This window comes from Canis lupus, chromosome 19, assembly GCF_048164855.1.
Source record: "Canis lupus baileyi chromosome 19, mCanLup2.hap1, whole genome shotgun sequence".
NCBI classification, from domain to species: Eukaryota; Metazoa; Chordata; class Mammalia; order Carnivora; family Canidae; genus Canis; species Canis lupus.
Window position 1 is genome coordinate 43,765,436 of NC_132856.1, and position 20,624 is coordinate 43,786,059.

A 20,624-nucleotide genomic window follows, 5' to 3' on the forward strand; every position below is an offset into this window, starting at 1 on the left:
ACCACTAGTGAGATCACCCACCCCAGTGACTAGCAGAAACCAGGGGAAGAGCCACATCCATTTCAAAGGGCATCAATCAGCTCTGCCCACCGGGCAGTTTCAACGAAGGAGGCTGGGGACTGGGAAAGAGGCCAGGGGCGGGAGGAGGGTCACATGGGTCCAATCTGCCCGCTAGGTGTGGCTGCTGGTTCTGCAGACTGCGGGCACCAGGCAGCTGTAGCTTCCTCCTAAGAAGCCACATAATCCACAGCTGAATTCACAACTGCCTCCTAAGAGCTGCTCCGAATGACCTGGGCCCAGAAAACGATGGGCTTCCACGTGTTTCCCAGGCTGGAGGGAAAGACAGGGACCAGGCAGGAAAGTATGGGAGGAGGGCACGTCACCAGTGGCTTCCTATTTGGGGCTTTTGGGGGCTCGTGGAATTGCAAAGCTATTGGTCACCATTCCCCTTTGTGGACTCCCGTCCTCCTTCCCTTGCCCAGAGAGGGAGATGTCTTGGACTTGGGGTGATAGAAGCCCTTGGGGAGGCCGGGCCTGGGCAGACTCAGTTGGCTCCCAGTCTGAGGCTGGGTGGTGTTTGCTGTCAGCAACTGTGAGAGGGGAGAGAAGGGAAGGGTCTCAGGCAGACGACCTTATTGAGGCCATCTTGTGTCCTATGGGGCTCTCGACATTTCTAACTGATGTGTTGGACAACTTGTGGTCCCTAGGACCCCCTTTGGAGGGGGAAACACCTTCTATCCGGCGTCTTGCTTTTTAACAATACCAAAGGAGATGTGGGGTTTCTTTTCATAGCATCGGTTTTGTTTTGCTGAGCTAGTCTGGTAAATCCAGAAAGTCAGTTTGACTTTTTTTTTGAAGATAAAACCCTATGAAAATGATTGTCAGATTTTCTGATTGACATTGATTCCATGCTGATTTATCTAGTCTATAGTCCTTGTCTTTCTTTCCCTTTCTCTCTTTCTCTCTTTCTCTCTTTCTCTCTTTCTTTCTTTCTTTCTTTCTTTCTTTCTTTCTTTCTTTCTTTCTTTTTCTTTCTTTCTTTCTTTCTTTCTTCTTTCTTTCTTTCTTTCTTTTTCTTTCTTTCTCTTTCTTTTTCTTTCTTTCTTTCTTTCTTTTTTTTCTTCTTTCTTCTTTCTATGCCAGGGTGGTTCAGTGATTGAGCATCTGCCTTTGGCTCAGGGTGTGATCCTGGGGTCCTGGAATTGCGTCCCTCATTGGGCTCCCCACAGGAAATCTGCTTCTTCCTTTGTCTATTTTCTCTGTCTCTTTCCCTGTGTCTCTCATGAATAAATAAATAAAATCTTAAAAAAAAAAAAAAAAAAATCTTGGGCAGTCCAGGTGGCTCAGCGGTTTAGCGCCACCTTCAGCCCAGGGTGTGATACTGGAGTCCCGGGATTGAGTCCCTCATCTGGCTCCCTGCATGGAGCCTGCTTCTCTCCCTCTGCCTGTGTCCCTGCTTCTCTCTCTGTGTCTCTCATGAATAAATAAATAAAATCTTTTAAAAAAATTAAAAAATCTTTCTTTCTTTCTTTCTTTCTTTCTTTCTTTCTTTCTTTCTTTCTTTCTTTCTTTCTTTCTTCCTTTCTCTTTCCAATTAAATAAGAAACCCGAATGATTTGGGATTAGATAATTTCTCACTTTCAATTGCTTGTCTTGGTCTCCTCTATGGAGGGCTCCCTGTATGGAGTGGGGGATAATCTGTGCAGAGAATTTACATCATACACTCAGCTTGAGAAATGACGAGTCACTTAGAAGTGCTATATCACTTAAGAGAAGAAGAATGTGAGATCCCTCTTCTGCTCTCATTTCTCCATTTTTTTTTCAGACAAGGGTTGACCTAGCAGACAAAGCTGACCAACTCTACAAAGAAGCTCAGAGACTCCTGGAGGAGACCAGAACTAGAAGCAGCACCAGGCCATGCTGAGGACGCCGTTGGCCAAATGGTGTTCTGCCTTGTTTTTCATTTCTGTTATTTTCTCTCCAAGATGGGATGTAGGAGATGGTCTCAAAAAGTGCTAATTGTCTTATAAAGGGTAGCTGTTAACGAGAAAGGAAAAAATAAGGAAGGGCTCCCTGCTTGCCTTCCTCGTCTTCCTCTTCTCTCCCTCCTTCTCTTCAGTCATTTCCTTCCTCCTCGCACAGCTCTGTGGAGCAGTTCTAGGCCCCCAGTGGTTGGCACGCTGAGTGCTGAGGATGCTCTTGGACCAGTGCAGGGGATAGACATGAAAACCAATCAGCCTGACGGAGTGTTATGAAATCTCTGAGAGCCCTGTTGGGGCAGGGCTTCAGCTCATGGCCTACTCTGTCCTGTGGGGCTGGGGGTGGGGGTGGGAAAGACAGAGGAATTGGGAGGGGGTGGAGGAGCCCCAGATCATTTTTCTCTTCCCCGATGCAAAATGCCTGAATGATACAGGGCCAACCGGTCTGCCAGGGTGTGTGTGGGGGGGTGTTACATTTTGAAAGTTCATGACCACTTCTTAAGACCTATCAAAATCTATGCCAGCTTTTTTCTTTTTTTTAGATTTTTATTTATTTATTTAAGAGAGAGAACACAAGCTGGGGGTAGAGGCAGAGGGAGAAACAGGCTCCTCGCTGAGCAGGGAGCCCTGTGATGGAGAGCTCAATGCTTATCTGACTGAGCCCCCCAGGCGCCTCTATGCCAACGTTTAGAATGTGGAATATGTCCTTGCTGTGCTCCTTGACCGGCCCATGAGCTTGTCAGTCCCGAGGTGATCAGTGGGGTCCGGGATGCTTTCCTATTGTGTATCATGGGCTGCCTCTACTGATTAAATCAAGGTTCAAATCAGTTTCCTCCTGACTTCTCTGTTATGCTGGTGCCCTCCTGGAAGCTTCCTCTACCTTTCAGCCTTCTCAGAGGTTGTTCCTTTTTCCTCCACCTGGTCCTTGGATGCTCATCAAGGCTGCCTAGGCTGTTTCTTTAGCAGAGAGCTTGTGTGCCTCCCCTTGTCATTAAGCTACTCTGCCCGGCCTTGGCTCTAGTGCTCCCTCCCCAGGGCCTTTCCTTTCTCTCCAACAGGAGAGAAACAATAATAAACAGGGCTAGTCTTCTTTCATGCCTTAAAAAAATATTTTTTAAAAAGATTTATTTTAGAGAGAGAGTGGGGAGGAGGGGCAGAGGGAGGTGAGAGAAACTCAGATTCCACATGGTGAGGCTCCACCTCATGACCCTGAGATCACTATTTGAACTAAAACCAGGAGTCTGACGCTTAACGCCACCCAGGTGCCTCCCCCCTCCACCTTTTTAGATCAAAGGAATACATGTCTTGTTTATAAAATTGGTACAGCTGAATACTCCTCCAATTGTGGTACAGACAACATAGGGCCAAATGATTTTGTTAGTTTTAGAAATTTTTTCAAGTGACGCTTTAAAAAAAAATAGCTCCAAGACCACACAGTGAGGTGCCCTGCACTGGTGTTCCTCCTGCCTAAAGGCACCTGGAGAGCCCCTGCTGGCCTGGAGTGGCTGTGTTCCTGCTGCCCCTTTCACAGCCCAGTGAGGGACGAGGACTGGCACCCTCGCTGTGGGTGTACTCAGGATGGGAGGTCTGCTTGCAGGAAACACGTGGGGGTCAGAGTTTCTGAATTCCTCCTCTTTTTTTTTTCTTGTTTTGTTTTTGGTTGTTTTAGGACAAGGACTGGCACCCTCACTGTGGGCGCACTGGTGGGGATGCGAAAGGGTGAGACCCCTATGAAAAACAGGATGGTGGTTCTTCACAAAATGCAAGTGTAGAATTGCCATATGATACAGCAATTCCACCTGTGAGTGGATACACAAAGGAACTGAAAGCAGGGACTTGAACAGATTATCTATACGCCAATGTTCACAGCACATTATTCACAATCGCTAAAATGGGGGAAACAACCCAAATGTCTGTCAATGGTTGGACGGGTAACACACGTACATACATACCATGGAATATGGTTCCACCTTAAAATGGAATGAAGTTCTGACACATGCCCCAGCATAGATGAACCTGGGAGACATTGTGCCAAGCAAAATATGCCAGTCACAAAAGGCTATATACTGTATAGGTCCAGTTACAGAAGGTCTCTGGAATTGTCAAATTCACTGACACAAAAAATAGATTTAACACCCAGGGGTGGGGGATGGGGAGTTACTCTTTTTATTTGTTTTATTTTGTATTTAAAAAATATTTTATTTATTTATTCATGAGAGACACACACACACACAGAGGCAGAGACACAGGCAGAGGGAGAAGCAGGCTCTATGCAGGGAGCCTGATGTGGGACTCGATCCTGGGTCTTCAGGATCATACCCTGGGCCAAAGGCGGCACTAAACCGCTGAGCCACCTGGGCTGCCTGATTTTATTTTTTAAAGATTTTATTTGTTTGACATAGAGAGAGAATAAGCAGGGGTATAGAGGGAGAGGGAGAAACAGGCTCCCCGTTGAACAGGGAGTCCAATGCAGGACTCAATCTCAGGACCCTGAGATCATGACCAGAGCCAAAGGCAGATACTTAACTGAGCCACGCAGGTGCCCCAGGGAGTTAACTTTAATGAGTAAACTTTCAATTGGGAAGATGAAAAAGTTCTGGAAGATGGATGGTGGGGATGGTTGCCCAGCAATGTGGACGTACTGAATGCCATGCTATGGAACTTTGTAGTTAAAAATGGTCGAAATGCTAACTTTTATATTATGTGTATTTTACCACAATAAAAAAATGAGTTGATATAAAAAAATTAAGTATAGCTGATGTGACCCGAATCGAGGTGGCATTGGAATGCCCAAGTTTGGAAAACACTGTCCCAGCCTCACCTACAGTGTGGTTACAGGTTATTTGCATGCAAATGAGATGTCTTTTTCAATATTCTGAAGTGTTTTTTTTTTTTTTTAATTTTCATTTCTGGGCAAATAACACTGGTTAAAAAGCAAGTAGAAAGAGAAGAATTGTGACATTTGTTGAGAATTTTTGTACCACTGCTCTATTTTAGTTTATGTAGTTCTAAAACACTGGTGTAGGAAACTAACTCCGGTTCCAGTTCAGACTGAGAAATGGGGGCTCCCCTGCCCCACAAGTAAGTGGCTAGACCTGCCTTCCACACCAGGCAGTCCACCCCCATGCCCTGAGCTCTTTGAGGTGCACCTACATCCTGCTGATCTCATTTTACCTTCCAGCCACTGGATAGTGCAGAAAACTTCCACTCCTTTGGAATTTCGCATCTGTAGGGCACTAATTTGGAGAAACAAGAATTGGGGACCATGTAGTACCTAAATAATGGAAACAAATGTTGTGCTTGACAGCAGAGAACAGACACCAAAGCCAGAAACAACACTGGGTCTGAGGTCTCGGCTCTCTCAGTTATTTCAGATTCTAGCCTCAGGTAGTCATGGCATCCCAGACCCCCTCCCTGTGGAAAACACAGAAGTACAGAGGGGAAAAAACCTACCGCCACAAAGCACTTGACACAGCACAGCCCAGAAATAACCACAGGTCACATTTCAGTCAATATATTCCCCATTTTTACTGGGCATACTCACATACACAAAGTAGTTTTAAAGTGGGTTTTACAATATATAGTTTTATCACCTGGTTTACAAGTAAATCTATTGTGAACGTTTTCTCTTTTGCAACAGTCAATATACTTGTAAGGTATGGAGAAAACATAACCTATTAAGCTCTCTTGTTGGGGAAATTTAGAGAGATTTTTTTTTTCCCAAGGAAAACTTTGTTCTCTCTACAATGCATTGAGAAAAAAGGAGTGTCCTTGTCTTCTACAGCTTTCTATGAACGATAGGAACTTGCCTTTCAACTTAGCTTTTTAACTTGCTTCTTGGGCTCATCTAATCATCAACCAAGTGGTTCATTTTATTTTTCCCAATCTCTCTCCCATTTGCTTCCTCTTTTCTACCCTGTCTCCCTGGTATACACCTGCACTTCTAATACTTCAACATCTGCTTCCTGCCCTCTTGCCTGCTCTCTTTACAGAGGCTTCCTTTCTTTTTCTATTAAAGATAAGGTCTTAATTGATTTTGATCAACTCTACTCAAAACTTTAAACTCAGGTCCATGTTAGGAGTAACCTTTAATAATTTGAAGATAGAATTCAACTGTTTAAGGAAAATAGTAAGAAACGCGTGGTAGAGATACATGTATTAAGAAACAGATCTTGGTCATAGTGTAGATATGGCTGACTTTTTTAAAAATAGATTTTATTTATTTATTTGAGAGAGAGAGTTGGAGGAGAGGAGATACCCCACTGAGCAGGGAGCCTAATGTGGGTCTCAATCCCAGGACCCTGAGATCATGACCCAGGCCAAAGGTAGACGCTTAACCGACTGAGCCACCCAGCTGCCCCTATGGCTGATGTTTTTTGGAGGGCAGGGCAGAAGAAAGTAGTTGGTACCTTAAGGTAACATTAGGGACCATGATGAAAATCTATTCACTATTTCAAGGCAATGACCAAATGATCATCTCTAGTTAAGACACTGGAGTGACAGCCTTTACAGGTTATGAAATTTGCATAACAAATATTGCATATGCAAGTGTCCACTAACAGTAACTTTGTAGAGCAAGGCAGATGCCAGCTAGCAAAAAAGTGGTGCCCGAAGACAGTGTTAATTCTGGAGTCCTGGAAACCAGGAAGTGCTCATCCATCACGTGGCCATCTGAAAGGTAGGGACACTGGGTCATTAAAGGACATCCCTCCAGCAGTTTATCCTGCCCATGTGGCATATCTATACCAGCCAAAAAATCAGTTGGGACTCAACATTTGATGAGTACAGTATGCTTATGGGGCCAAGTATATGGATTATATGGACTTCAGACTCCCCTGGAGAAAAGCTTTTTCAGCCAAAGTTGCTGTGGACCTACTGTTAACTTGGATTTTCCCTGGACACGTGCTCTCACACCTGGAAATTCACCCCAGCCGGCAACACCTTTGATGGCAGGGGTGCAACAGGACTTGGTTAGGTATCGATTAGGAGACAGCCCACTTGGGGTCCCAAGATCCAGGAGGAAAATATGGTCTCTGCCCATGCAGTCTTCCCATTCACACTTAACCAAACACCTATCCTGGGCCTGGCATCCAGGAGGCGAGTGGAAAAGCCACCATCCCTGTCCAGGTCAGGGCTCCCCTCTTGTACTCAAGTGAAGCATTTGCTTTCACTTATTTCTGCCCTAACCATGTGCAATTTCTAACATCCACAGGGTGAGAACTCTGAGAGGCCTCTGAACCTGGGTGGGCCCAGAAATCTGGTTCAGGGTTGAGGCAGGGCAAGAACCCTCTCCTCTGGGTCCCTGTTCTTCTTGTTACTGTTTTCCTCAAATCAATAAAAATTCACAAGGTGACAAGGTTGAGACCATTCACAGAGGGGTCCACGCCGGCCTCCTTGAGGATCCAGGATGAGGTTCCTGAGGAGTGAGGGAGGTGGGTGGAGCCTCTGGTGGAATTTAAGGGCCCAGAGTTGGGAGTGGTCATTCTGGAGCTGGTCTGGGTCTCCCTGCCCAAAGAAAAGGAAAGCCCAACAGCACCCTCTTGGTGTTTATGAGGCCAAGCTTTGTCTTGTTTCTTTCCCATAGTAGAAGCTCACACACTATAAAATGTCAGATGGACCTGACATAACTCCACCTGGAAGGTGACATTTCTGAGGCAGTTAATCTGAGGGACGCCAATGTGACCACCCCATCTGAAGCCCTCAATGCTTTTATAAGCAGCACTTGGGCTGCCAGGACCCAGCAAGCCATGACTCAGAGGAGAGACTTCCCTTTGCCAACTGGCCACAGGCAACTAACTATAACTTGAAAGGACAGAAGATGGGACTGTCTACTTACCACACCCTGGTAGAAATGTCTGCCGAAAGCAGTGCAGCCGGCCGCGCCAGCATTTACACATGGAACATCTCTTAGGCAGCCAGGTGTCATGGGGCACAGACTCACAGTTCCTGGAAAGAACGGATAAAGTGATGCATATGGTTTTTAACTCCTGCCCCTATTTCTCTCTGCCCACCCCCTTTGATGGCTTACTCTTTTCGAGAATCGTGCTCACAGTTGCGACCATAGAAGGAGGGGGGGCAGGCACAGAAGGATCCCAGCATGCAGGTTCCCCCATTCAGACAGCAAGTTTTGTTTAACTCCTTACCTGGAATATAAGTTAAGAAGAGGTGGCTGAGGGAGGGCAGGGTGCGGGTGGGTACTGAAAAGCTAAACCCTGGAAGTGAAGGTTAATACAGTGCTAAGGGCTTGGGTTCCCCAGTGCTTAGAGATGTTTAAATCTTGCTTTTTTTTTTTTTTTTTTTTTTTAAGATTTATTTATTCATGAGAGGGACACAGAAAGAGGCAGAGACATAGGCAGAGGGAGAAACAGGCTCTCTGCGGGGAGCCTGATATGGGACTCGATCCCGGGATCCCAGGATCACAACCTGGTCCGAAGGCAGATGCTCAACTGCAGAGCCACCCAGGTGCCTACACTCTTGCTTTTTAGAGTGGCTTTGCTACCTGAGCCTCTGAGCAGAGAAAGCTTTTTATTTGTTTGTTTGTTTATTTGAAAGAGAGGATGAGCAGAGAGTGGGGAAAGGGAGAAGCAGGCTCACCATCAAGTGGGGGTCCCAATTCGGGCCTTGATGCCAGGACCCTGAGATCCTGACCTGAGCTGAAGGCAGACGCTTAACCGTCTGAGCCACCCAGGTGCCCTCAGAAAGCTTTCTCATGCTCAGGCCAGGGGTTCCCAGAGCCCCCAAGTGCAGTGGAATCAGTAGAAAAACTGCGTGCTTCCCAGGGAGGTGAAGTACACGCTGCCGATCTGGCCTCCAGAGCCAAGACCAGTCCAACCATCCACCCAGCTCCAGAATCAGGTTGCCACTTGGGGAAAAGAGCGTCAGAAAGATAGGAAACACAAAGGACCAGGACGGTGATAGCATGCTGTGGACCTAAGGCAGGTGGTCTTACTGTCCTGGATCCCTATGGAGGGCACAAAGTGGGAAGCCCGGTGATGAAATGCAGGCTCCTCCCGGGACCAGACACTGCCATCTCTTAAGGGCGGCTCTCTCCTCGAAAGTTCACGGTGGCCCAACCCTTAATGACAAAAATCAACCAGTGGGTTTTAGGATTTCAGGCCCTGTGAAAATTGCTGCTGATTGAAATAACAAAAGGTCTCTCACCAGCAACTAATTCCAGTTCAAACGCTTTGGAAATGGTCATAATCAAAATCACCCTGGAAAGATGAAATCAGACATCCATTAGCAAAACAAGGCAAATAAAACCTTTTGAGTTAACAGTTAACACCTAGGTCTTCCCATCTCAAGGACAAGACCACAGATCACTAGGGAGGAATTATATAGTCCCACCAGGCTCTTTCCTTCCTTTTCCATGGCTAGTTCATGTAGCAACATCAAGAAAAATGATGAGAATAAACAACACCTAAAAGCCAGTTCTTTTCTATATGTATCAAGACTTCTGAGGCTCTGTCCTCCTCGACACATAATCTTAAGTCGGCGTACATCTTTTAGTTTGGATTTCACAGAACAGGTATTCTTCTGTACTTAGTTCTTCATAGGAGAATGTTAAAATGATTGCATGACAAAAAAATAAAATAAATAAAATGACTGCATGACATCCTGTGTAATCAATGAATCACATTTTATAAACTATTTCATTTAAACCAGTCCTTGAAGAGATTTTTGGGATAAAACAAATCACCCCCTATTATTCCTCATGGTTTGGCAAATACTGAATCTATGCCTTTAAACTTCTCAGCAGCAGATTTTTATTTTTATTTATTTATTTATTAGCAGCAGATTTTTAAATTTGATTGTTAATATTGATCTTTTCTTACCCAAGAGAGGAAAATGCTAGTCATCTCCCAGGCTGCGCCATCAACCCGACCGTAAATGTTAAAAGCCAATGGCAAAGCTGGATGGAACCACAAGCATGAAGTTCCAGGTCTTTCGGGAGAAACAGCATTGCTGTCGGCAGCCCTTTAAGGTTTGTGCCAAACGACAGGGAGTAGAACACGATTTCCGAAGCTGGCAGGCTCTGGTAATCAGAAGCTCATAGTCAAGGTGGGTTCATACCTGCAAGAGAAGCGCTCCATCTTTCTGAGGTCCAGAGGTTCTAACGAGTCAGGGGGAAAGAATGTCAGCATGGCTTGCATTCATGGTCGTTGCTAAAATACCCAAAGGAAAACATGAATTTCATGAAATGAAAAATGGGGATTTGGCAAGAAGAGTATCTCAGAGAAGGATGCTTTCCCCAGAAGGTCTTAGGAGGAGCAGGAGCAGGGTGTCCCGAGAGACGGGGGGCTCATAACCGAGCTGGGTCCTAAGGAATGCTTTGACCTCAGCCGGGGAGCCAGCCCAGCCAGCGGCCTCTCCTTCCTCAGCAACCACGAGGGAGGCAGGGAGGGCCGGCAGGTGGGCGCGGAGGCGGAGACCCACGCCCATCACCAGGCACGGCCTCTCCAGGGCAGAGGTGAGGGGCGGCCAGGCCCTGGGACAAAGTGAGATGGAAAAGGCGTGGTCTTGTTAAACTGATTAACTGGCCTTAACGTCTCTATCATTAGTTGCTGCTTAAAAAAAAAAAAAAAAAAAAAAAATCAGATTTATTCTTAAAAAAAAAAAAAGGCAACTCAATTGTTCTGTCCAATTGGTGATTCCAGATTGGAGGAGTGGGAGAAAGCAATTGCTTTCACCCAGAAGTCCTCAACACCATGGTCAAGGAGTTTGGTATTTTATGGCTAAGTTCTACTTGAAATTTGCTTTCATCATTGTTTTTTTTTCCCCCAAAATAGGCGTGTAGAGCCCGGTGCTTGGCTGGCCCTGGGTGTCTGTCCTCAGGTGACCGAGTAGAGTGTGTCTTCCTTGGTGGGAGGAACAAGACTAGGGAGCCCTGGGGATGGAGGGAAGTTCAGGGTTGCCGGGGGCCCTGGGGGATCCTGACCCCCCACTCCCACCCCCCTGAATGAGTGTAAGTAAATTCCAAGAGGCCCAAATTGCATGTGGAGTCTCCCCCTGGCTCCCCATGACACCGGAATTAACCCCCGATTCTGGGTTCTGTGTTACCCCTACATGTGGTTATTTGGTGGTTCCTGGGAGCCCTGGAGGCTGCGGCTGGAGAGGTGTGATCCTGAGCCAGAGTCCACCCTCCTCCCTAACGTCTGTGTGCTCCAGATGATGTAATTCGTGCCAAGTCATGAGTAGTAAGAAATAACATTTAATTGTAATTTCTCTTTTCTTTTTGAAGATTTTATTTATTTATTCATGAGAGACAGGGAGGGAAAGAGGCAGACACATAGGCAGAGGGAGAAGCAGACTCCCCATGGGGAGCCTGATGCGGGGCTCGATCCCAGCACCCCGGGATCATGATCTGAGCCAAAGGGAGACACTCAACCACTGAGCCACCCGGGTGTCCCTTAATTCTAATTTCTAAAGGAAAAGCCTGGTGTTTACCGAATGTTACCGGGCACCCCGGTATGAGGCTTTTCTGGGCTATTTTCTAATTTTTTTTTTTTAAATTTACTTATGATAGTCACAGAGAGAGAGAGAGAGAGGCAGAGACATAGGCAGAGGGAGAAGCAGGCTCCATGCACCGGGAGCCCGACGTGGGATTCGATCCCGGGTCTCCAGGATCGCGCCCTGGGCCAAAGGCAGGCGCTAAACCGCTGCGCCACCCAGGGATCCCAGGGCTATTTTCACCCATCTCTCTCTCTGTCCATCAAGTTCACGCCATGGCAGAAGGAATGGGCAGCGTCCGTGTCCCTTGCGTGTGCACCACCGGCCACAGGTGCTGGGAGAAGCCCTTATTTGCTTCCACGCCTGCATCTTGGAGGGGAATTAGATTTAAAATAATTTTTACTGGGGAGTAGGGCCTATCAGAGCAATGGTGGGGTGCAGCCCAGGTACTTTAGCAGCAGCCAGCCTTCTGAGCTCCAGCTCCTTGTGTGGCCTTTTGACTTGCTAAATGCTTCAAATGACATGCTGAGTTTCGTCGAGACTGGGGAGCTTAGCTAGAAGCTTTGGAAGCTGGATGTGGGGGAGGGAGATGTATAGGAGAAGGCTAACCACCCAACCCCAGGAACTGCAAAGAAGCAGAGTGTAAAGGAAGCACAGTACAGGCATGCCTCCTGTTATGGTGCTTTTGCTTTTTTCCCCTTGTGCTCCGCAGACACTGCCTTTTTTTTTTTTTAAGTACAAATTGAAGGTTTGTGGCAATCCCACGTTGGCCAGTGGTTCCCCTGTCTTTTCCCTCTCCTCTGGCCCCCCTGTTCCCGAGAGACAATGATATTGAAATTAGGCCAATTAATAACCCTAGGGCGGCCTCTAAGTGTTCAAGAGTCCCATGAAAAGCTGGAAATGATGAAGTTGAGGAGAGCGTGCCCAAAGCTGAGACAGGCTGGAGCGGAAGCCTACCGTGCCACACAGTTAGCCAAGTGGTGAGTGCAAAGACAAAGCTCTTGAGGGAAATGGCAAGTGGGACTCCAGGGGGCACAAAATGATAAGAAAGCCAAACAGCCTTATTGCTGAGCGGGAGAAAGCTTTTCCAGCAAATTCCTAGCACTGGAATTGTGTGGTTGAAGGATGGACACTCCCAAACCATTTTCTCTTTTCTTTCTTTTCTTTTCTTTTCTTTTTTTCTTTTCTTTTCTTTTCCTTTTCTTTTCTTTCTTTTCTTCTTTTCTTTTCTTTTCTTTTCTTTTCTTTTTTCTTTCTTTTAGTGGAGTTCGATTTGCCAACATATAGCATAATACCCAATGCTCATCCTACCAAGTGCCCCCCTCAATGCCTGTCACTCAGTCACCCTCACCCCCCACCCACCTCCCTTTCCACCACCCCTTGTTCGTTTCCCAGAGTTAGGTGTCTCTCATGTTCTGTCTCCCTCTCTGATATTTCCCACTCATTTTCTCTTCTTTCCCCTTTATTCCCTTTCACTATTTTTTATATTCCCCAAATGAATGAGACCATATGTTTGTCCTTCTCCGATGACTTATTTCACTCAGCATAATACCCTCCAGTTCCATCCACGTCAAAGCAAATGGTGGGTATTCCTCGTTTCTAATGGCTGAGTGATATTCCATTGTATCCAGATCATTTTCCAAGAAGGCTGCACCAGTCTCTAAGCGCCCCCTACTTTGGTTCCCTCCACCACCACATCCCTTTCCTAACAAGCTGGCTGCAAAAAGCATCATATATATATATATATTTTTTAACTAATTCTGTATATGAGGATAGTATCTCATTATTTGGATTTACATTGTTTTCCTGGCTGTTTTGGATGTGAGCTGGCAGGTAGTTCTTTGAGGGAACTTGAACTGGCTTCTCGGCCATCTGCTCTGGGAAGCCTTCCGGCCACTTCCCCGGCTTCTGGTTAGCCCAGAGCCCCGTCCCGCACCCGCTCCGGGAGTTCACCTTATCTTATCAACACTGTATTGTAAACTGCTTGTTTTCCTGTCTTTCACCGACCCTTCCCCCTGCGCCTTCTCCCCCAGACTAGGAGGTCTACAAACCTGGTCTACCAGAATTCCAGCTTCCCCAGCCTCCTGGGCAGCGTCTGTCTGTGCTAATCTTATTCCACCTGCCCCATCCCTGGCTGACGGAAATGTTGTCTTAGCTTCTCTTTCTTAAATGGGGGGTGGGAGGAGAGGTGGGGAGAGGGCAAGGCCTTTGAGAGGCACCACAGGAAACCAGCCTGCTTTCCAGAGCTGAGAAATAGAACAAAGAATGCCCCTTCCCCCCCAACAACCAAGGAAAGAAGAAATCCCAAGTGCTCCAGACCTCGCTGATGCTGGGCAACTTATTCTGGAGAGTTCGCCATATAGAAGAGAAGATAATCTTGATGCACTCACTGGAAAAGTCTGATTGATTGAGACTTTTGGACATGGTTATGGGTTAGAATTCTTTCCCCCCCAAAACTGTTCTTCTAATCGAAGTCAACAAATATTTACTGACTGGCTGCTCTGTGCTGAACACAGTGGGGGAGACAGAGATCTCCAAGATTGGGCTCCTGCTCCCTAACCACCCTCCACCCCCTGCCCCCTGCCGTGAGACAAGCCCAGAAATGTATGCCAAGTGCCATTTTACTTTATCAAAAAACTGCTGATGGGATGGGAGCAGTCGCTTCCTGAGGCCCCACTGACCACGTCATGGCTCCAGCAGAGAGCTGGTTTCACAAGACCTGGAGAATCTCATTTAAAAGTCCTTCTTAAGTGGATTTTGTACGTGATTGCATCCGGGCATTCTTCACAGCTCTTAATGGTTTTGAAATGGATTAAGCTCAACTGGGAGTCCGAGGCTGAAATGCAAATCCCAAGTAATATCAGAAATCAATTAGAGTGAGGCTTCCTGTATGCAAAGGGCCCCGGGGCACTTTGAAGTGCGCCCCACTCTGGAGACAGCCGAGCCTGGCTGCACTTCGGACCCATGGCCACTGTGATAATAGAGGATGTTGTGTTAACCCAGTGAGTGAATGCAAACACTTTTGAACTATTTTTTGAAGTATATCATACACTTATAAAAATGTACAAATAACAAGGGTTGTAGGTTAATAAATTATTCCAAAGTCCCACGTCGCCACTATCCAGGTCAAGAATAAGAATATTACTAGAGCCCCCGAAGTCCACCTCCACTCCTCCAAAGCTAACTGCTTTTCTCATTTCTAATCCCGAAGATTGGTTTCTCCATGGTTTGGAACTTTAAATAATGCTAAGTGTGTGTGTATGTCTGCTTCTTTCTGTTCAACGTTATGCTGGTGAGAGCCATCCATGTTGTTTGTAGAAGTTTGCTTTTTATTCATTGCTATGTGCTGTCCCTTGCATTGAATCTACACAAAGACTCAACACCACCTTATTGAAAAGATCATTCTTACATTACTGCTCTACAACGCCATTTCATCAGGAATCATTTGCTCATGTGTTGTGAGGGGTTTTGTTTTTGTTTTTAATGTCTCATGCTGTTGCCCCATTGTGTATGGGCTAGCCTCTGGTCCTTCTTGTAGGACACACACACACACACAAACTTATTATTATTTTTATTTTTAAAGATTTTATTTAATTACTCATGAGAGACACAGAGAGAGAAAGAGGCAGAGACAGAGGGAGAAGTAGGCTCCATGCAGGGAGCCCGACGTGGGATTCTATCCTGGGTCTCCAGGATCACGCCCTGGGCTGAAGACAGCGCTAAACCGCTGAGCCCCCCGGGTGGCCCCACAAATACATTATTTACTAATAGCGTTATTCTACACGTTAGACGATCCAAAAGACTCTAGAGATAAACTCTGGGACTTGAGAGGGGTTCTGAGCTTAATTGGGTTGTCCCAAAATTTATGTGTTGAAGTCCTAACCCCTAGAGCCTCAGAAATGACTGTTGGAGATAAGGCCTTTGATGAGGTAGTTAATGAGCTCATGTGGATGGGCCCTAATTGAAGATAATGGATGTCCTTAAAAGGAGAGGAGATTAGGACAGAGATGTGTGCATGCTACCCAGGGAAGACTGTGTGAGGACCCAGGGAGAAGATACCCACCTGGAAGCCAAGAAAAGAGGCCTCAGAAAATCAAACCTGCTGACCCCTTGATCTTGGATTTCAAGCCTCCAGACAGAGAGAAAAGAAACATCTATTGTTTAAGACACTAGGTCTAGGGCAGCCCGGCATGGAGCCTGCTTCTCCCTCTGCCTGTGTCTCTGCCTCTCTCTCCTTCTGTGTCTCTCATGAATAAATAAATAAAATCTTTAAAAAAATAAAAGACAGTAGGTCTGGGGTATTTGCTGTGGCAGCCCTGGCACACTTACATAAGAAGTCAGTTTCACAAGGGTATTGGATACAAGGTCAACAATGAGAAGTCTGCCACTTGGAAGAGGGCCTTCATTCAACCATGCTGGCAACTTGATCTTGGACTTGCCCTCTTCCAGAGCTGTGGGAAGTAAATTTCTGTTGTTTATAAGCCACCCCATCTACAATACTTTATTATTGCAGCCCAAATGGACGGAGACAGTACCTGAACAGACACATTGATGACAAATCTGACAGTAAAAGACCACAAGGGCAATTAATCAGAAAGACAGCACAGGACACTGAGCAGACTAGCTCATCCAGAACTGGATCCTTTGGACTAGAGCAAGCCTACAGTAAATTCAAGATTTTAATAATGGGGGAAAAATACATCTTTTTCCATCTCGATTTCTGAGTATGTATTTACCTTTCTCCTTATCTACTCATAAAAACCATCAGGTCTGAAATCCATTGTCGTATTTCATCTCCAGATAAACTACTCGGGTTTTCCGGAGTGGATTTTCTTCAGAGCTCTACACAGGCTCTGGTGTAGTTTGATCAAGATTCATCACTGACACGGATGTTGTTTATGAAGTATTATTTATGGGTGCTGTTTGTATTCATGTTCCAGGCCACACTGATGCCAACACCCAAGGACATCCTTCTTGGAGTTTCTCAACAGATATGTTGAAGGCTGGCGGAAGGGAGAAGGTGAGTACATACTCCTGGGCACATTGAACCTGCTTTAAAGGGATTACTAAGCCTCGGCCTCCTCATCCTGCATTATCCTCCTAAAATGGGAATATGAACACCTGTCCCACAGAGATGCTCTATCTACTATGGGCTTCTTATATTTTATAAGATATCTTATATCTTATCTTTATTAGATAAATACCTACTATAGTTCTGGCACATTGAAGCATTTGACAAATGTCAATGTCTTTCTATATATCTCTCTCCCTTCTGAGGCAGGTCAACCAACACTCAGACATTCATTCATTGGTTACTCCTACCATGTGCCAGGTAACAGGCTAGGTGGATTGGTTTAAGAAGACATTAGGGCTCGAAGCCAACAGCCAAGAAGGAATTATTGAGATGTCTTTGGTGCAAAAGGTGGTTTTATTAAATCCCAGGGACAGGACCTGTGGGCAGAAAGAGCTGCACTGGGGTCATGAGAAGTGGCCCATTATATACTTTCAAGTTGGGAGGCGGGTAGGGATGGTGTAAGTCTCGAAGGAATTTTGGAAGTAAAGTTCCCAGGACTTTGAGGGGGCTAGCTGTTGTTGGGAAAAGGTAACTTATTACCATCTAATAACACCCTAGTCATGAGACTCTTCAGATGTATGTATATTGGTGAGCCATATGCTTGGGGGATGATTGCCAACACGTATCTTGGGGTGGGGGGGGGTTAGAGATAAATGAAATTTCTAAAAAAAATTTTTAAAGGACTTTATTTTTTTAAATTATTTATTTATTTATTTATGATAGTCACACACACACACACAGAGAGAGAGAGAGGCAGAGACACAGGCAGAGGGAGAAGCAGGCTCCATGCACTGGGAGTCCAACGTGGGATTCGATCCCGGGTCTCCAGGATCGTGCCCTGGGCCAAAGGCAGGCACCAAACCGCTGCGCCACCCAGGGATCCCAAGGACTTTATTTATTAATGACACACACACACACACAGAGAGAGAGAGAGAGAGAGAGAGAGAGAGAGGCAGAGACTCAGGCAGAGGGAGAAGCAGGCTCCATGCAGGGAGCCCGATGTAGGACTCGATCCCAGGTCTCCAGGATCATGCCCTGAGCCGAAGGCAGACTCTTAACCGCTGAGCCACTCAGGCATCCGATCTAAAGGAATTTTTTTAAAGATTTTATTTATTTATTCATGAGAGACACAGAGAAAGACAGAGAGGCAGAGGCACAGGCAGAGGGAGAAGCAGGCTCCATGCCGGGAGCCTGATGTGGGACTTGATCCTGGGATTCCAGGATCACACCCTGGGCTAAAGGTGGCGCTAAACCGCTGAGCCACCTAGGCTGCCCTAAAGGAATTTTTATATATTAAAGTAGACATACAGGATCCTGGGGATTGGGTTAAGATTACGGTTTACCCTCAGTAAGGTATCAATATCGAGGTAGTTGAGTCCCTAGACGAAATTTACTCTGCCTGTTTCAAGGACTTGTCAATGGGTTGTAGGTAGTAAGGAAATTTAATAATGTTTCTTCTGCCTTTGTTTTCCTACATCAGGATGACTGCCAAGATTTAAAGGAACAGTCAAGGGTCAGTCCCCGTGGCGCAGTGGTTTAGCACCACCTGCAGCCTGGGGTGTGATCCTGGAGACCCGGGATCGGGATCGAGTCCCACATCAGGCTCCCTGCATGGAGCCTGCTTCTCCCTCTGCCTCTCTCTCTCTGTGTCTATGAATAAATAAATAAAATCTTAAAAAAAAATAAATAAAGGAACAGTCAAGAGGAAATAAACATGTAATTAAATGCATTTCATCAGTGTTAGCAGGTCTGTGCTGCTGATGCCGCGGTGACAAAAGGAGTAAGGGGTCACTTTTTCAGAGACGGAGGAGTCAGAGACAGGGACAGGTACTTGCAGAGTTAAGGCACAAAAGGATGGCTGGGTCCAGCTGAAGGAGGGAACAGGGTGGGGTGTGGTTGAGCTGGAGAGGTGTGATGGGGGAGGCAGTGGTGATGCCAGTGGCCGGTGAGACCTACAGGCCGGCAGGGGGGCAGGTCCTAGAGAAGCACTGTTAAGAATCCAGCAGGAGAATGCCTTGAGCAGGTCTGAGGGTTTGGGCAGACCTCTGGCATCAGAGCGACATAATGCTGGCACAGAAGCTGGGAGCGACTGTTGCCATAGAGCAGCCAGGAAACGCGCAGTCCTCGAGTGATGTTCAGCCGTGGGGCTGGAGAAGTGGGTGGCGATGCGGCGGAGGGTGGGCCGGGGGGACCTGCAGGCCCTAAGGGGGGCAGAGGGTGCAGGAGCGAGTAGTGACCCGCTTTGAGCACACTATGCAGTTTCTAGTTTCCTAAGGGCTTAGAAAAAAAGAGATCCATGTATAAAGTAAGCATAGCCAGGCTTCTGGAGCCAGCACCGTATCTCAGAAGGTCAAGGGTGAGAACAGAGAATCCTTGGACCTCATAGCCTTGTCAGTGAAACGCATGGAGTAATGCGTCTCTGTTGGTGTTGTGGCCAGCGTGAGATGAGATAACAGAAAATGACGAGTGTCGTTTCTGCTAGTTAAGGACAGTGGTACATTTTATCTCCTGTTTTGTTTCTGGGATTTTCCAAGGTTAGATATGTCATAAATCACCTAGCGCTGTGCCTGGCTTATTGTATGGCCCCCAAAAGTGTGAGCAATGATTCGTGGTGTGTGTATGTGTGTGTGTGTTGGTTTTTTGCTTTGTTTTGTTGTGCTTTGACTTTGTGTGTGTTTCATTTTAATCTTAAGGATAGTACTGAAATTAAAAAAAAAAAAAAGAAAGAAAGAAAAGGGCAGCCCTGAAGGCTCCCCGGTTTAGCACCGCCTTCAGTCCAGGGCGTGATCCTGGAGACCTGGGATCGAGTCCCATGTCGGGCTCCCAGCATGGAGCCTGCTTCTCCCTCTGCCTGTGTCTCTGCCTCTCTCTCTCTCTCTCTCTCTGTGTGTCTGTCATAAATAAATAAATAAAATCTTTAAAAAAATTAAAGAAAAATAGCCCCATCTCCAATTGTACCAGCACATACGAAGAGCTGCAAATGGGAATTTTAAGATTGGTATTCTTGATAATTACAGTTTGGCTGAGTGGGAATGACCAAAGCATCCCTGGCTTTCCTAATAGAGCCGAGTCATCCACAAAGTTGTCCTCCAGGGGGCGCTGGCCAGCATCCTGTCCGCACTGCCACAGGGGACCACAGGGATGTGTTGTCCGCCTCCAGGGTACAGATGACTCTGCTCACAGTGGCAGACCTGGCACAGATCTGCGTTCTGGCCTCTTTCAGTTGAATGACTATATTTGGGAAGAGGTTTGGCCTCCCCCCAGAGAAAAACTAACTACATGAAAGTCTTTGAGAAGGTGCCACGTTCTGATCCAGGGGTCTTAGCCCTCTCTGTGGGCATCCTGGTGGTAAGGGGAGCAGCCCTCAGGATTGTCCACTGGGGTCACCCCAGTCTAGGCTTCGTTCCTCGGGGAGCACAGCCCAATGGAAAAGCCATGCCAGTCTCATGTGTGAGTTTCAATTTTCTGGCTAGCGGCATTAGCAAGGTACAGAGAATTGGGTAAAATTAACTGTCATAATATATTTTAATTTAACCCAATGTATTCCAAACAGTATCATTTGATCATGTAGTTAGTGTAAGTTACTGCAATACGGAGGCGGAGCAGCCCTCCTCAGCCCAGGCTGTGCTGGGGCCTTTTAGTGACACCCATGAAGTGGTAAGGCAGGGGCCTTCACCACATACTCAGTTTTCAGTGGGAGGCATTTGGTCACGGTCACTGCAGTAGGATGAATCGGTTTATAACATTTTGGGTTTTTCACTCTTCTATCATTATGTCACGAAATGGGGACAACGGGCGTGTGACACCAGGGATTTACTTGGAAGAAGGCTTTGCAGTGCATGTGACTCAGTGTTCCCACAGGCATCCTAGGCTCAGAATGGCTGTGAGGAGAGCACTTGGTCTCCCTGTGGACGGCTGCACATGCTTGTGTGGGGGACCCCCCCTTGGATAATGAGGCAGACATGTGGGCCTCCCCGTGGAGACACTGAAGCTGCGGTCTACAATTGGTGAGAGGCTCTAAGGTCATTGGAAGCTAAAGTGCATAAAAAAGCGTCCAGCTTTGGGCAAGCAGCTGGGGTCGGTAATATATATATATATATTTTTAAAGATTTTACTTATTT

General features: G+C 46.5%; 1 protein-coding gene across 1 annotated transcript; it reads right to left on the bottom strand.

Annotated features, from left to right (window-relative positions):
• Positions 1 to 6,177: 6,177 nt before the first annotated feature.
• On the bottom strand, positions 6,178 to 9,193 carry CRIPTO (cripto, EGF-CFC family member). Its single transcript, XM_072788116.1, has 5 exons — positions 9,141 to 9,193; positions 8,929 to 9,054; positions 8,008 to 8,122; positions 7,816 to 7,925; positions 6,178 to 6,650 (listed from the first exon to the last, which is right to left on the bottom strand). The coding sequence occupies exons 1-5, from the start codon at positions 9,178 to 9,180 to the stop codon at positions 6,535 to 6,537; spliced, it is 507 nt and encodes a 168-aa protein (XP_072644217.1). The 5' UTR covers positions 9,181 to 9,193; the 3' UTR covers positions 6,178 to 6,534.
• Between the last annotated feature and the right edge of the window lie 11,431 nt (positions 9,194 to 20,624).

Bases quoted from the DNA above. Each gene is read 5' to 3' on its own strand.
- CRIPTO (XM_072788116.1), bottom strand. From the start codon at position 9,180: ATGACCATTTCCAAAGCGTTTGAACTGGAATTAGTTGCTG. The intron at 9,055-9,140 runs GTGAGAGACCTT...TTTGTCATTAAG, and splicing joins TGAACTGGAATTAGTTGCTG to GGTTGGGCCACCGTGAACTT. The intron at 8,123-8,928 runs GTAAGACCACCT...CTTATATTCCAG, and splicing joins CTCCATAGGGATCCAGGACA to GTAAGGAGTTAAACAAAACT.